The sequence below is a fragment of the Phaethon aethereus genome, assembly GCF_964289735.1.
Source record: "Phaethon aethereus genome assembly, chromosome: 3".
NCBI lineage: Eukaryota > Metazoa > Chordata > Aves > Phaethontiformes > Phaethontidae > Phaethon > Phaethon aethereus.
In genome coordinates, this window is record NC_138576.1 from 38,421,964 (window position 1) to 38,440,330 (window position 18,367).

The following is an 18,367-nucleotide window of genomic DNA, read 5'->3' on the forward strand; positions in this document are numbered from 1 at the left end:
ATGTTTCTCTATTGTATAAAAATAACTGATTCTGTTATCTGTATTTCTGTTCTTAAATGTTGCTGGATATTTCACAGGTCCCATGCATTTGTTTTTATACATGAAGTTCATTGACACTTCAAAATCAGGTCAATAATTTTGAATTGTTAATTCTGGGATAAAGGTAAACTAAAATTTCATAGCCTCTGCAATGTATTTTTCCTGGTCGTCACTTTTAGACCAGTTTTTAAATTAAGAGATGTAATGCCAACTGTTTTGATAGTTTTATTAATTAATTAATGAAAGTGTTTAACTTGCAGGACATTTCTTGGTGTTCTGTAATGGAGTTGCATTAACTTTTTATAGCTGGAAAAGTTAATAAAGTGTCGGGTTTTATTTTCTTAGAAGTCTTGATTTATTTTTGGTTTTGTTTTGGTTTGTTTTGGCATGGCTTTTTTGTTTTATTGGCTGGACCAAGGAGAGTAATACCAATTTTTCTTTATGATGGAATAGCAATGTAGCCTGTTTGTGTGAAGAGTAATTAGGAAATGCAGTGAAAAATGATCAAAATTATATAAAAAAATACATCTCCCTAGTAAAGAAGAAAACCTAATTATTGTAAGAAAGTTGGGCATACTTTTTAAGTCAACTTGTACCCGAAGGCATGGTCTCCAGTATGGTGCATTCAGTGTTTCTGGGATTTTTTGTGCATAAACCTTTATACTTTCTGTAAAACCTCATTGCATTTCTCTCCATTCATTTGTTTACACTTTCTCTGTAGAATAAAAATTATTCTCTATACTTACCAGTCAGCTTTCCTAACAATTACTTTTGCCATTATATGAGAGGTTATTTAATATATGGGTTGAAGCTTTGCACTAGAATGCTTGTACCTATGGGTTTGAATCATCAAGCAGCTTCCTATAAAGTAAAATGGCAGCTTGGTTTAAATTATATGCTCTAAAATTCCTTATACATCAGTTTCAAGTAATCTAATATTTCCGCCCTGCTCTGAGTCCATTTTACAAAGACGGTAATGTTAAAAAACGCTATGGAAAAATCTTAGGTAAGCCCTCACCTTTTCATGGGTGGACAAGATATTTCCTTTGTACTTGCCTCTCCCTGGCTGCCTGGCCAAGCTGTGGATTTGTACTGGAGAAGTGTTTGGTGATGGTCAGAGTGACAGCATTGTTCTCACTGTGCTATCCCAAAATGCGAAAGCTTCAGTATAAAGTGGGAAATACGCTGGTTTAAATTATTTAATAACAGCAACTGAAATTGCATTTCCTTTGGATTTCATTAATGCGTGTTGAGCGAAGTACTTCTGTGAGGATTTTACTGTGCCAGATATGTAGATCGACACATAGTCTTTGCAAGAATCTCTCAGCTGCCTAAGCAGCTGTAAAAATAAAAATACCACTCACTGGCTATTAAAGCTCTTAGCAGCAAGTCCTTCCAGTCACTTCTGGCATGCTGAAATTACCCGGGAGATGTTTTTGCAAAATAATTAAATAAATGCTTAGAATGGTAGGTGATAAATGATAGTCTAAAAGTATTAAATCTGATTATATTGGTGGGATATTTCTAGCTTTGTGTTTGAAAGGTGTAGGGTGTAATCAGAAGGAGGACGACCCCCACTTTAAAAGCTTAACAAATATTTATTATATTGCTTATTCGTGTGGAAAAATGACTTGTGATCTGCAAACATTTTCCTATACGAATAATTTTATGCAGGCACTTCAGCTCTATTGATTTCACTTGGGTTATTCACCTGTGTTAACCTAAGTGTAACAGTTTGCAGGATCATTGACTGAACAGATGAGTTAGTAATGCCAGGTAACTAAATAAAGCAAGTATCTTCGGAAGTCATTCTAACTGTGGAGCTTAGGACATGCTTTTAGAAAATATGTGCAAATATTCATAACTGCCACTTCAAGAAAGCGCACAGTAAACTCGGAATATCTTATGGAATAACACAATTTGTAATGAATGCGCTGTAAGGTTGTTTGCTGCTCTACAGAATAAATAACTACTATTTGAAGAATTTTGTCATATTTTGCATATATACTGTAAAACATATGTAATTTGTAGAAAAGACCTTAGATTGTTTCAGATGTGGTATAGCAATAATTGCCTAGGAAAAAATAGTATTTCTAGCACTTGTAATGAAAAGATGGGAAGTGATCATCTAGGGGATTACAATGAAATATAAGAAGAACTCCACTTGCCGAAGAGTGTTGTTATGGTGCATTTAAAGATGTAGCATATTCTAGCAATCTGAAGTTCTGTTAATCGTCTTGAGCATATCTGTCTTGTGCCATTCATTTTGTGGAGAAGAATCATGCTGGCTGCTGCACCTCGTGCCCTAAACAATGCAAATTATAGATTTCCTGGGAAGAACGTAATTTCTGTCAGTGTGTCATGAATTGAATATATTTCAATTCTAGTCCTAGATTGTACCAGGTTGGATTTAAATTATGTAAAATTTTCATGGAAAGTCTTAGCCTTTTTGCATAAAACATAGGATGGGACAGGAAGAAATGAAAATTAAGCTGTTTGACATAAACAGAAGGGGTTTTTTGTTTGGTTTGTGGGGTTTTTTTGGTTGTTTTGTAAATACCTTGGGAAAGCTGATTTTTTGTGCAGTTCTACCACTAAGACAATTAAGCCACGGACCAAGGCTCTACCCCCAAAAGCTTCAAGTTGATGCTGTTGCCGTGAATGTTTGTTGGAGTGGTTGTGTTGTAAACTTCATAAAGAGAATTTAACAAACAATAGCAGTCTTGCACTGGGTTATTACAGATTGTTACTGTTCATTTGTGAAGCTAGCTGAAATGAAATTCGAAGGCAATCTTTAAGCCAGTGTATAAATGAGAACTTCTAACTGCATCAGGCAGCTTTTGCTAACAGAGCTGGTGTTGTCTTAAGCAATGCAACTGAGGAAGCTCAAAAGAGATGTAAAATAAGTAAGAAATAAAATATTCTTGAGTCCATATAAAAGTCTTCAATGTATAACATGATTACGTTATGTAAATGAATAGTGATGAAACCCTCTGTAAAACATAAGATAGGTAAGAGAAACTCACTTGATCTCTCCTGTCAGCCACAAGATACTGAAGCTAGAGAAGTTCATTTCAGTTCTTCCCCTTGGAAATTGCAGAATGTTTTACATTCACAGTAAATATTTCATAAGCAGTAATGTTATTCTGCCTGTAAGCAGTTCATTGCAGTGTAAGTGAGGTACAAAAGGTATGACTCCCCAAAAATAATGCATGTGGATTTTAAAAACGAAATCCAGCTCATAGTGAGGAGCCCGTCCTGAATTTCTGGTCAAATCTGCTTTCAGAGAAATTAAAACTCCCAGAGGTACAAGTGACAACGAAGACAACGTTATCCTCATTTGTTTTACTTGTCTAATTATGCATATTCCTTTCTGTGAAATGAAAGTAATGAGCTTAACAGAGTGAATTCGTTATTTTTTAATATAAAGAAATTGCAAGTGGTCTGGAAAAATATGCAACAGTGTCTTGAATTAAAACATCCTTTCAGTGTCATTAGTTTCATCAGCTAATGATGTGCCAGGAGCAAAACACACAAACACGTATCTGCAATGAAAGTCCACAGGGTATCCAGGATTACAGCAAAATAACATATGGGATGCTGTAGGTACTGATTTTTCAGAAAAAAAGTGCATTTAATATTTCAATCAACTTGTGCATTCTTTACTTCCACATGACAGAAAAAGAGCCCGTATTAACAGCACTGGCTTGCAAGACTGCTGCTGGTGTGTAGCCACCCCATAGCTGCTGTAGTGACCTAACATCATCTTATACGATTGCAGTTATGGCCATAGCACCAAAAATTCTATCCTGCCTGAAGAAAGCAGATTCAAAAATACTTTATTTAATGCATAGGAATGTTTGTAATCTTGCAAGTCTGGGTCATTTCCATTTGTATTATTTTCATTTTGCATTGCTTGCATTTTAAACATCTTTTTGTTCAAATTCCTTGAACATTTATTGGGAAACCTTTTAAGTATATGGTATATAGTAGAAACATGCTTTCTAAAAGTGTGTGTATGTGTCATGTAGAAGGAATTTATATTAACTGTCACACTCCTCCCCACCCAATCCTTTGCATTTCTTTTGATGAAGACAATATTTAAAGCACATGTACACTCCTTTTCTAGTAAAGATATTAATACAGAGAACGTATATATCAAACTGTTTTTTTATGAGATGTATACCATAATGCAGCGTCTCATATAATTTAAAAAAGGTTTAAGTATTAAAGTATTTAAGTATTAAAATGGGATTAAGTATTACTCTTAAAATGCTGCATTATGTATATGTCTGGATTCTAAAAGTGCTGTGGTCAGAAATATATTCGCTGCTAATAGATTCAATGCTCGTGATTAAAAATAGCTGAAGTGAATTCTTATTTTAGCGTGATGGATTTAAGAAGGATGTGAATTATTTGGAAATATTTTTGTTTATTTAATGGTATAGTACTTTATCTTTCATATAGTAAATGTGACTTCATCTATAAATATTGTTTTAGGTGATTCAGTTCTAGAAAAACATTATTTACCATTAATTGCTTTTTAATGGGAACAAGACAACAAATTACACAGAACAGACTCTTATCCACCTAAGTGCTTCTTTATTTTTTAATCACTGATGTATTTTGTAAGTAAAAAATATTATCTGGCAATAATAAGATAAATAATTTTAGCAGCGAACTATTTCTCTGTATTTGACAAGATATTAATTATGTAAATGCGAAGAATGGTAATAAATAAAATTACAAAAAAAAATTACAAGCTGTGCTAAGTTACAAAAGGATTGTTTTAAAGTGATCTCAGAAAGGAGAAAACTCTTTGATAGAAGTTAAATGTTCACAACATATAACTACAGAGTTCTCGGAGGAAAAATTGTATCACTATTGTAACTATCAGGAAGAGTTTTCTAAAAGTATTTTAAGACGAATATGGCTAAGCCATTGGAAAAAAATGTTCCCTGTAAAAAAAGGAATCTCTATCTCTATATATCTCATCTTGAAAATATCTCATGGGTGTATGGTACTTATGTAGCTCATAGAAGTGACTATTCATAAGAATGTAACATATATATGTTGTCAAAGCAAATTCTGTTTAAAATTTGTAGCATTTGGTGCTTGGAGCTGTCGGGGAAGTACTGTGCTACAACTGTGAGACCTCCAAAAACTGCAGATACTTGACCTTTCTGTTATTGAAAGTAAACTGTTGAAATTAGACTTTTTTTTTTTTTTTAAGCAGAAACCAAAGAAAAAGACCTTTAATCTATATTTAGTGTCAGCTTTATTGCATGAAATCCACCTTTTATAAAATGGTGTTTGACTACCTCTTTGGAAAGCTTAATTTGAAAACCTTTGTCAAAGCTTTGATGTAAAAAATAGTTTTTGTTTTTAAATGAGCTCTTCGTGGTCATTATTAACCTATCGTAGGATTCATCTCACTCTTATAATAGGTAATCTACAGTGGAAAATCTGTATGGGAAGTAAGAGATAATATGAATGTAACAGTCATGTACAAATTGATATGGAATAAGTTTTCTTAACTGTTTGAGTCCCACACTTTATGGCAACAGCATAAATAAATCAGAATAAAAATATCAGAACAGAAAGTGAAACTGCTAAGTTTTCTCTCTGAAAAGTTTTTCAAATATATATGTGTTTTTTAAATTTTATAATCTATAGATGTGATGGCAAAATTCAGAGTTCTAACTGACAGAAACAACAATTGAATTAAACCTTTGCAACTAGTCACTTATTTCCTGGGTCTAAATTTTGTAGTTATTGTAGCAGAAAAATAAATAGCCTTGCATGAAAAGTGTTCTACAGTTTGCCTTATGTAATGGACCTTAACCTTATGTTTAGTTGTCTTTTTACTATAATAGGTATAATACCAAAAGAAATATTAAAATTTCTATCAAACTCTGCCTATTCATATTAGTCTTTAAAATCAACTTTTTGTTTGTTGTCCTACAGAAAGTAAATTCCTGTACTGAAAAAAGGAGTTGTAGAATCAGTGTTCTCATATAGCAACTCTGTACAGTCATGTGATATTCTTGTAGGTCTTAATTTTTTTGAGTACTTGTAGTGTTGCAAATTAAGAATAGCATGGGAGAGACCCCTGGGACAGAAAATGTTGCAGAACTAGCTGGTTTTTAAAGGAAAGTTTTCTCACCTTAGGGAGTATTCTACAGAGTAGTAAAATTTAAAAATAAAAAAATATTTCCTTTTTAATGATTTTAATACATGTCAGTCAGAGGGTAAAATTAAATAGATACATAAGATATGGAAGTAAAGAGACTAAGACCAAAATAGAATAATTAAGGAGAAAGGTACCAATTTGGAATTGTCTGTCTGGCTAGCTACACATTAAATAGTCTCATTTACTGGTATTTGCCAAAGTGTTTGCGTATGGAGGTTTGTTTACTATGAATATAGAATGATAAAGATTCCCTTCAGAGGAAGGAAGGAAGGAAGATCTGGAGCAATAAACTCTTTAACTATTTTCTTATTGGCCAGATGCCTAAAAGCACTTCCTCTAAACTGCGGACCAGATTGCTTTATTTTTCTATACACTACAGAACAATGAGTAATGTTTTCTTTCAGTAATGCCAATGGATTTGTTTTCTTATATTATCTTTTTTGTACAGTTGTGTATCTCTATAAATGCCTGCAATTCTCAGTTGCACATATTTTTAAGAGTTTTACACTCAGACCCTGATTTAGCAATGAGTACCTGAATCTCTGGTGAGAGTAAAATACATACTTAAATAAAGCTAAAATAAACTTGGATAAAGTTCACCATATAGGCATACTAGGATATTATAATTTGGGGAAATAGAGGGAATGTACCCAGTACTAGAGGATGCATTTTAAGTACGATCATGCAGCATGCAGCAAGTTCTCAGTTTTAGCATCTATACCAAAAATCAAGGCATAAGATTGTTTTGAAGTGGTGTGTGTGATACATTTGACTGATTTTTTTGAATTTCAAGAACAGATTTTTAGTGGGACCTGTGCTCTTAAGTTGTTTTGAAAATTCTTCCTAAATGCGTATTAAATTATCAAATGTTAAGATGAAATAATGTGACCAATTGAAATGCCTTTATGGAATATAATAATGTATTTTCCAGGAGGCTTTGAGTGAAATTGAGGCAAATGAAGGTAATTGGCAAAGGTAATATTGAATAACTGAGGCCAGAATTTGACCTCTGCTGTTAGGAAACAGGAAGAAAAATGATTTAATGTTTTGTCTGAATTTTTTTAAGTTAAAGCAATTTGGATATATTAGACTAATAACTATATCTGTTCCCTTTTAAGTATTTTTTTCTAACAAAACAGTAATTTTTTACTTGAGTTGAATGTTGGAAGTTTCTACTAAACAAATATGACTTTTTCATACCGATTTCCAAAACTGAATTTAAAACATTTTACACTGAATCAGAAATCCCATGCCTACTACTTTACTTCCAAAACCATTTAATTTTGAAGTCTTTTCATTAGGTCTTTCCTTGAAAGATGTCAGATTGTTTAAGTGGTCTCTGAAATACGCAGGGACTTATTGAAGCTTGCATTCCCCTGTTGTGCAAGAGCACTTTGGGTCAGTACCAGCCCTTATATGCCCAAGTAGTATGGAGTAAATCCACTTAATTTAAAATGTTGATCTTCTATTACACTTTTAATTACTGTAGTAGACTTGTTCTGATAAACTTGTATGATGGATGTCTGCTAATTAGTCTTAAAAAGAGTTGGATGTTGTGTATTTAAGATTTTCAGTCAAGTTTCTCTATAATGAAGCTGCACAGGCGCAAAAAATTTGGCACAGCAATATGTACAGCAGATGTGGCAGTATTGTATTTGGGATGAGGTGAACTCTTGTTTCTCCTACAGTCTAACTTTTCACAGTAACTGTGAACAAGAATCTGTATAAGATAGGCTGTTTGATGGGCTGATCACTTAAGTGCTCTTCAAGCTCAAAAGGGAAGATAAGTTAGAAATATGTCCATAGACTGTAAAATTTTTTTAATGTTAGGATATAAATCTTGCTAACACTGTGATTTTTTGAAGTGTAATGCCATCTAATGAAAAATATAATCTCGTTTGCTCAGATTACAGTACAACGTGTGGATTTGTGAATTTTTTTTTGAGGACCAAGTACTTAGAATAGGACAGGAGTATCACTGTGATTCTGTGATGATTCTGTAAGTAAATATAGCTATCCTACTGTGAGCATGTTGAAAGTCATAAAACCTCTAGTTTTATTACATTTTGAATGAGAACTGTGATGCCAAGGTCAAGTGTTTGCCAAGCTCTTAGCAAGATCAAGACTCTTGTCTCTTTACAATACTTCTACATTGTAAAGTAAAAGTGCATTTTCTTGATTGTTTTCACCTTATTCTGATGATAACTTTATACTCCACCTTCTAGACTGTGAATTTATTTCCACTCTGTAAAAAAAAAAAAATTCTTAAAAGCTTTTATTCTTTGCAATTTTCTCCTACTAATATTCTTGCAAATATTGTCAGTAAATCTATAAATTGAATAATGTCAACTGAACAAGGAGGCTGAGGGGAGACCTTATCACACTCTATGGTTACCTCAAAGGCAGTTGTAGCAAAGTGGATGTTGGTCTCTTCTCCCAGGTAACAAGCGATAGAACAAGACGAAACAGCCTCAAGGTGTGCCAGGGGAGGATTAGATTGGATATTACAAAAAATTTCTTCACCGAAAGGGTTGTTGAATATTGGAAGAGGCTGCCCAGGGACTCAATAGTCACCATCCCTGGACGTATTTAAAAGATGTGTAGACGTGGTGCTTAGGGATGTGGTTTACTGGCAGACTTGGCAGTGTTTGGTTACTGATTGGACTCAATGATCTTTTCCATGAGGTTTCTTTCCAATGAGGTCTTTTCCAACCAAAATGATTCTGTGATTCTAATAATCTAACAATCCTCTGCATAATAACATTTACATGCATATAGGATTTACCTGTGACTTTAGGTGTGGCTGGTAAGGTAAAAAATACATTGTAAAATGATCTTACAATCGGGGGATGGACTAGATGATCTTAGGCAGCCCCTTCCAACCCAAGCCATTCTATGATTCTGTGATGGTACTCTAAAAACTGTAAGCAACTTATCTGCATATTGTTATACAAATTTTATCAGTTTGCTAGGAAAATTTTCCGTGATGAACTATTACAATGTGAAATTCCGTGTGTGACACTATTACAGTCAGAGCCACTTGGGTGTGAACCTTAGTGAATCTGTGTTGACTTCAGGCAGATAATATGCAAATAGAGAGTTTCCCTCATGGATTTGGCTGGTGGCTTGGGTCTGTTTTTTCTGGTTCTGAAATATTTTACTCATACAGTGCAGTAACTTAATTAAAAATCTGCTAACACACCCCCTTACCTCCAGAAAAATAATAGTAAGAGTATTTTTTTATATACACATAAACATATACATACACACAGAGAGTAGCTCAGACTATAAAGAGTTCTTCACCTTTCTTGGGTTGTCATTCTTGGATGGTATCTGACAATACAACACTCTGGTCATCTCAGCTTCACTCTCTGAATTCCTCACTGAGGCAAGGGAATCCACATGACTCTCTGGAAGCTGTACAAGTTTTGAATCAATAGGTGTGTGCTCAAACTGAAAGCAGTTGCTGAGTTCTAAAACCACAGAAGGGGTGCTTGTAACAGCTGTTTTCGCTTCTCGAGGATAAAAAATATTAAGTGGAGTTTTGGAAAGTGTTACGACTTATTTTTTGTTCTGAATTAAATATCATAGCAACAGCATTAATAAATATGCCTGCTTACAACTATTCTATATGGCTTGGGTTTACCAGCTGAGATTTATATTTACAGCCAAGGCTGGGGGCTCATTCAGGGGAGTATAGCACCCGCCTGCCAGTCGCAGCTAACATATATCCCAGTCTGCTGCTTGGGCTGCTGAAGGTGCAGTGCTGCTCTGCACACGGGCCCCCAGTGCATGGGGAATATTGCAGTATTTTCAGTGAAACTAATGAACTTTCTCTCCAGGTTTCATTTGGGATGAGGCATTATCGCAGAGCTGGTTATAATGTAAACTAAAAGTCTCTTCTAGGCAGCCATCCTGTGTTGGGTACTCTGAAACAGCAATGCAGGAGCGGAAGGCTAGAATACATTTGTATGTTTTGGTGTAGTGCAATCTCACAGGTGGTCTGCACAGGCCAATTCTGGAGTAGTCTGAAAGCTATTGCTTTGTCGTATTGGGCAGTCACAGCATGGGAACGAAGGACTGATTAGTATCAAAAATATCCTTGTCAGCAGGTTGGGGTATGACATCATGATCTACCTTATGGACAGGTAAAGGATTTAATGCGCTCTAGTTCCCAGCATTTTGTACTAATGTGAATCTTTCCCTTCGCAAAGAAAAGCAAAGAAGTGCATGAAAATGGAGCTTAAAAAATCTTTATATTGTTTGCATATATTTTTATCTCAGACTCTGAAGTTTTCTAGGTGAATTAGTTCACTATTAAATGTAATGACACTGTATGCAATCACACAACCTCCTGGACTTTTTACTTCCATCTATCTTGCAGAAATATGCCACTTCACAATGAACCAAAGTGGTAACTGGAGCGAAAGGTTATAATCTCAGTGTGTTATGAGTACCTTCTATGCTGCCAAATATCGTGATGTATAGAAAGAACAGTAAGTTAAAGTTAGGCTGCCTTGGACTGCAAGGCAATGTGCATTCAAAACAGTTCATCAGTCTGAGAAAATACTTAGCACTTTGCTGCAGAAAAGTGTAGCTCTTTGACTGTTTTCCATGTGGGCCTGGTGGAAAAGGACTGGTAGGTAATCCTTCACCTTCCATTTTGCTGAGCCAAGTACAGGGGAAGTTGGCCAGGATGTCTCAGTTGCTGCAGACCATAAAGGAGAGGCCAGGAGGAGACATTTTGTGTCTTCATTTGCCTGCACTGGAAAGCAAATACATATGCTAAAGGTACGGGGATAAAAGGAGCTGGTAATTAGCATTGACATCGGTTTGATCTGGCAAAGTTATTTCGGCATCTACTTTTTGTGATTTTCATGGTCTGTGCCATCACTGGTACTTGAGAGTAGGAAGATTGAAAGGCCACTATTTATTTGTTTTTTAAAGCTGGTAATGTTACACATATTTCCACGGGTTACTTTCAGATTAATATGGTAAAAATTTGTAATATTTTGCACCTTCCTAGGTCGAGTAATTAAATTCTCATAGTCATTACCAAATGTGATGTCTGAAGAGAACACAAGTTGTGGGGTTTTGTGTAGAGCATGGATTTGACTCAAGGATTGGAGATAGGCAAATCCACTTGAGTTCAAATTCATAGTTTCCATAACTGCTTAATGCTTCTCAGACAGTGTCTTAATAATCTAAGGGGTCAAAGAAGTTTGAATATGACGTTCATGTATCCAACAAATAATACACACTCTTAGATTATGTAATTTTTCTGTATGTTTAAATGTGGTACAGGAAGGACACTTTTACTCCTTTGTTCCTAAAATATTTGTTTCTTGGCAGCACTTGTCTGGATGTATAGCAGATGTACTAAATATAAGCTGCCTATGATTTAATGCAGCACACATGCAGAAAATGAAAATAACATTAATACAAGTTGTTATTTTAATATGGACCTTTGGGCAAAAGGAAGCACTGCTCTGGTCTGGAGTACTTATGCTGTGATATAAATAGAAGATTTGAGTTTCCAGGACTGTCAGTCTGGCAAAGTTCATTCGACCTCAATTTGTGATGCAAGACTCCTGAAAATAATGGCCTCACTAACATTTATTCTGTATTTCTGTTAATAGGAGGAATGCTTTTTGAATTTAGAAGCTCCTATTTCGAGAGTGTGTGGCTATGACACTCCTTTCCCTCACATCTTTGAGCCTTTCTACATCCCAGACAAATGGAAATGCTATGATGCTCTTCGAAACATGATTAACTACTGAGCAGTAATACAGGTGAGAAATAATGTCTTAAACTGACAGTTTGCCTGTAAGTATTCGGACAGAGTGACTGCAAGGTTTGGGGCTAAAGTACTACTCTTCCATTTAGTTAGTTATTTATAACAAGGTTTTCTTCTTACGCCTTTGGGCCTTCAGTCTTAAAAGCATCTGAATATATTTAAGTAGTGCTATTGAAGTCAGTATTTAAAATTAATTACCTTGCTTAATCAGTCTGAAAATTAAATGTCTGGTATCCTGAGAAGTGAAAAGAACATGAAGTGAAAGATGAAAGGAATAGTAATGTGCAGAATATATTTTCACCTATATCAAAAGACTTACAATTACTTCATAGGCAAACCATATTGTTAAATTTTATAGTTTTTCACTCTTCAGGGTGGCCTGTAATCCTATGAGGTACTAATAAGGCCCAGTTTACACCAAATATAGGCACTGCATTGCAAACATGCACAGAGCATTGAAAATACATGAAGCATCTGTAGTATCTTACAGTTCTGTTCAAATAGAATTATAAGGCTTATATCTAATACTTATTCTAACATAATGTTTCTTTATAATCTTCTATGTAATTTGGTCACCCTTTAAGATTTCTGTTTGCAGAGCCCTTCAGGCACCAAGTCTGTGAAGTAATATGTATTTCTATTACGTATCTATTAATCATGGTCTGTAACATCTTTTGTCTTTGGTTTTGTTGTAATGTAACACAAGTGGCCAGCCAGGACTTCAGAGAGCATTGTGCATTGCTGTGAGAGAACTTCTGGTGTTTAATGACCAAAGTTTAATAGTTTAATAGTTAGGAAACGTGTCAACAGATTGTATTATCTGCTTCCTTCAGTTATGTGAGTCAAGTAGTGTATTTTTGAGATTGAGTCTTGATGGGTCTTGTACTTCTTGAACTAAAAAGAAAAGAAAAAACCAACAGGCCTGTTTTCCTTTGGAATAAGGAGATCCCGTAATAGGCAGTCAGGAGGGTTTTAGCTGTGGACACCGAAGGTGGGAGGGCCAAGGTGGGCCCTATATTAGGGGCGCCCTCTTGTGTCCATTTTACCTATACATTAAGCTGTGGAGTAAATGTAGGGCCAGGGATAGAAGGTTGTCAATACCTTAATGTTAATCTCGTTTACATGCATACTTACCTTCAGGAAGACTTTTTGCATTTCCACTCCTTTGTTTCCCTCAACAACTGATAGTGGAGCTCCTGTATGTGGAATGGGAACTTTACTGGTGAGGCAGTGTCTCTGAAAAATAGTATAGTTCCATTTACAATATTTCTCCAAAATCACCCTTTATTCACATACCAGAGCATTTCCTTAAGTTTAAAACTGAAGAATGTTGTGATGTGTTTTGCAGAGCGTGTGGTGAACGCTTTTTCATGACAGTTGTCCTTTGCCTTTTATCTGAGTGGAACTAGACTTATTAAAGCCTTCTTTTCTTTTTTGTTTACAATGTCTGTAATACAGTCAGTGAAGCTCTCCTAAAGAGAATGGAATGTCTCAGCTCTTTCAGGCAAGTTGCTGGGCCATGCTAGGTAGCCTCTACTCTGTTCTTTTCCAAAGGCAACCACAAGACCAAATAATTTTACCCATGTATAAGTAGGGGGAGATAAACCAAAGGCATTTGGTGGTTCAGAGACTTAGTTTAAGCCCTGTTCTTCCATAGGATGGTAAAGCGAAGGAGGTATGAGGAGAAAGAAGTGGGTTCTGAGGTTGCGGTGAATTTGCGCGCAATCCAGTTTCTACACTGGATGTCCACAGAAAACCTATCTGGGGAGGTAATGTGGACTAAAACTTGGAAAAGTCACCTGCATTCGTATTTACATTTCTCCTGTGGGCTGCACGATGCACCAGTATCAGAGGAGGTTATTGGCCAGCTGAAAACGTGGATTCAGCATATCTGGGAGCAGGCTTATTAGGGCCTGTCTGGAAAACAGGGTAAAGACACAGAAAACTGCTTTCTGGTTTGCCTAAGAAAATATCCTGATGGTGTGGCCCATAATGCCATGTCTTTTCATTGGTGTGACTAAATATTAGTGGTATAGAATGAGCGTCTCAAAGGTTTTTTCTAAGAAAGAACCTTATATGTAAGGCACATTTCTGGGAAGTATTGCCTTATTTTTCTGTATGCTGTACTAGGTAATTGGTCTCAAGTGCTTGAACACAGCAGTTACAGTAGATACCCACCCTACCATCTACTCCACAGAGTTTGCATATAAGGTAGTGTGCTTATGTTTCTGAGAAATGGAAGGATTGCTTTACATTTGCTGCTTTTTGTGCTCAGTGTAACATTTATTAGTGACATTACTTGCCATTGGTCTGGACTGATGAGGTTAATGTGTTCCAAACCACCTCGCATATAGGGAGACAGGGATATCTTTTCTAAGAAATGGTGTTACAGTTTGTGTGGGTTTGAGCACAGCCATAGTCTTCTGGATGTTAGTAAAGCTGGGCCCCTTCTTGTCCTACTGCTGGAGAGACAGAAGAACTAGCAGCTCCCCATGGTGAAGAGGGATGTAGGGTTGGCTTTTGAGTTACAGAAATGGCGAAGCTGGCTAAGTTGTTGCTTGCCTTATGTTTTAAATCATTTATTTTAGATAGAACCTAGTGTCATGTCTGGCTACCTTCTTTTCCCCTCTTAATTGACAACTCACTAGAAATTGCTTCTTCCTTTGCTTTCAGGCAGATTGTGGGGGGGGGGGAAAAGTGATAGTTGTCAAATATATCAGTGGTATATGTCAGATTACTCTTTCTAACATGGCCTGAGATCTCTGTAGCTGTACTGAGAAGCTACCTGCAACTTTGAACATGAACGTGAGCCAGCAGTGTGCCCAGGTCACCAAGAAGACCAAACAGCATACTGGCCTGTATCAGAAATAGTGTGGCCAGCAGGAGTAGGGAGGTGATTGTGCCGCTGTACTCGGCACCGGTGGAGGTTGGTGGAGTCACCATCACTGGAAGTATTCAAAAAACGTGTGGACATGGCACTTCAGGACATGGTTTAGTGGGCATGGTGGTGTTGGATTGATGGTTGGACTTGATGATCTTAAAGGTTTTTTCCAACCTTCATGATTCTGTGAACTTCATTTTGTGAAGTCTTGCAGTGATATGATTCCCTCTCCTTGTTACTGGATGACACCAAGTTGTATAATGTTTCATTGTCTATCACTATTTGAAAATCCTCTTCAGACCTGGAAACAGGTTCTGTATTAAAGCACGGGGATGCTAACTCCAAACTTACTTTTACCAGTTATAGTATGCTTTTCCTTAAGTTATTGCTGTGTCCAAATTATTCTGTCTTTACTCACCCAAGTAAGTATTTCTCACTTAACAAAGAATAAATCTGCATCTTCCTTAAAAAAAGCCACAAACAAATCCTTCCTTGAAGTATGTTTGACTGTGTGTACAAATGTGCCTCATACCCAGAAAGGTTCCTCTCAGGCACGTGAATTAACTTACTCCTTCGTGTCTGAAGCTAATGCTTCAGATGGATGCTACAGTCAATCATTTCTAAACTTTGCCTTATTTTCTTAATGTACATTTGGTTTTATTAAACCTGTGTTGACAACGTCTCACACATGCACAGTTGCTTATCTTGAGATTGACAGTACAGATGGTTTTCCTGCTCAGTGTTTGACAATGCATACTGTATACCTCACCAATGAGACAAGCAAGAGCAAAAGCTGTATCTTTCAGCAGCTTCTTAGTTATTAAAATTTATGTCTATGTTAGCTATAAGAGAAATAGCTTCCAGGTAGGCAGCTGTGTCCCAGATAACTCTTTGTAGTTGGAAAAAAGATAAAGAGAAAAGAAGCAGTGAGATTAGGATGGATATTCATTTCCTGCATAGATGGAATGGTGTCAGGCTGTTCATTTGCAGGGGGGGGAGGTAAAAGATAAAAGAAGAAACAAAAGAAAACAGCAACAAATTTTATAAAATACAATATAAAAGAAAATATTGAGGGGTGGCTATAGCATAGGAATGGCAAATAGCCACGTGCTCTTTTGTTACCTTTTGCAGCTTTTTTTACCACGTTTGCATATTCTATTTTTTTTGTCAAATTCTGAATTTTAAAACTGTCCCTGCCAGGTGACAATTTACCTCCATGAAAGTATGTGTGTGTATGTAGTATTACAAATTTAGTCTCTAAAAATACAAAGTTATCACACTCAACTTCATTATGGAACTATTTTATGGAAAGTTTCATTTTGGTGCTTAAAGGTTAGGTGATGTTAGGAGATTATGAGGGTTGATTTAAATTTCTTTGTCTTTCCAAGCATGTGTTTGAAGTTGTATTTCAACATCCAATACAGTTTGCTCAGAACCAGTGCTCCAGTTAGGAGAGACTTGCAAATGACAGCAATCCTTTTCCTTTCTCAACCAGTTAAGTTGTGCTGGGAAAGAGGAAGGGACCTGGGAGGTACTTCGGTTAGTAATTGCCTGTTCTTTGCACTCTTGTTTATTAGGCAAGTCTTCATACAGGTTATTTTGAGGCACCAGAAAAATATAATTGCTCTCCCTGTTTCGTAAATAAAATATGGAAGACTGTACAAGATCATTTCTTCTTGACCTGAGACTAATGACCAGGTTTTTTTCAACACAAAATCCCAAATGTGTCAGGGTAGACTGCCTGCCTTTTGTAATGCATTGTCTGTAACCCACTAGAATAAACAAACTCCAGAGGCTTGAGTAGGACACAACATTCTTGGTTTATAACGTTTTCCTGCTGGATGGCAAAAATAATGGCTGGTGAATCATGTCTTATTCACAACTAGTGAGTAGTCCAAATATAAGATAACAGTCTACTAGTGCTATGAGTCAGTCTGTTAGTATGGCTATTGCAAGTCTATACGTGCATTCAAACCTTGCTGAGAATTCATACAAGATCAGGACTAATGAAATTACCTTTAGAAAAACCTATGAATAGGAAAGGTATTGACTGTAGTTTTTTTACAAGACCCCTATTCACTGCAGTAGGGGATTGATAGTATATTTAGTAAAGCTTTAAAAAAAACCCCGCATAACACTTTGCTTAACATGCTAGAGTGGGATGGAAGACACTTCATCATGAAGTTTTTGCATAAATGGTGGTAATTAGTGTTGCCTTGACACTAGATATCAATTGCAGCATTTCTAGTTTTTGTGTGTCTACCTTGGCAGCTTTAAAAATTTAATACAGTTTTTAATACATACTAAGTATTTTGTTATAACAGAAACGTTGAGGTTAAGAGGATATTATAAATTTAAAAAGTAAGATTAGCATGCAGGGTGTTGTGCATATTACTTTCAGCCTTTAAGATTTGTAATTTATTTTGTCATTTTCTTCTGCAGAGATCGGAAGAACAACGGGGAAATGCAAGAAGACACCTTCAAAACTCTTGACACTTTAAGATCTTTTGGGTTTGGAATTCACATAGCAGACTTTTCTCTGAACTCAACTATCCTTAATATTCATCTTCACTATTCTTCAGAAAGTTCAAATCTTCCTTAATTATGAATCAGTGATGGGCTGGTGATCACTATAATAAGTAGTTTCAGATGTATTTGAAGATACTCCAGATGTCGTATGAATGTTTCGCATTGCCATGCTTCACTAGGTTACATTTCTGAACTTCACTGTGTAAATATTAGAAGCAGGATTTTATTCAATAAAACATATTATGCACATGTTGTCTCTTGGTTTTGTTACTGTTTTGGGAAAATGTAAAGAAGTTATTTGAATGTGGCTGTGTTTTCAACAAAATAAAGCTTAGACAGCCAGACCAGCTTGTGCGTCTGGTCTGACTGAGACGTCCTTTTACCAGTGTCATTAGTTGTCTTTCAGTTGAGTAGCTTCATGTAAAACTGTCTCAAATACTGATTTCCTTTCTGTAAGGGAAATGAAAACTCCATTTTTCTTGAGAAGGGAGGAGAGATTTTTTTGCTTTGTTGCTATAGGTGAGAGGCTCTATTGGTACATCTTTGCTGCAATATCTTTGTTTCATTATTTTTCCTCTAGATATGGAATGTCTGCTGCTAAGCAGTTGTGCAAAATGGGCCAATTTGTGGAGAAAAGGTAACAGCACCCTGACGTATTCATGCCAGTGGTGGGAGAGGAGGTGGCACACATACCATTTTCTGTTGGTGAGGACACAGAAATACAAAATTACCAAAAAGCCTGTACTATAAAATAAAACCTGAATGTTTATTTTTCCTGTGCTAATATAAAGGGCACTGAACATCCCTAAGTGCAAAAAGGAGTCCAGCCTTTCAGACTAAGAACTTCTGAGCTCAGTAGAGATTTGCTTAATTTTTAATCATGCACTTCTTTTCCATATGACAAGCCAAGGACACAGCAAAGATGTGA

At 36.0% G+C, this 18,367-nt stretch overlaps 1 protein-coding gene across 1 annotated transcript in view; it reads left to right on the top strand.

The window, feature by feature from the left end:
• Positions 1-12,012, top strand: part of BCKDHB (branched chain keto acid dehydrogenase E1 subunit beta) — a gene marked incomplete at both ends in the record, with an annotated part of 138,138 nt that extends 126,126 nt beyond the window's left edge. Inside the window, one exon of the mRNA XM_081997181.1 lies at positions 11,872-12,012. Within this exon, the coding sequence (XP_081853307.1) occupies positions 11,872-12,012 (141 nt within the window). The remainder of the gene's footprint in view (positions 1-11,871) is intronic.
• Between the last annotated feature and the right edge of the window lie 6,355 nt (positions 12,013-18,367).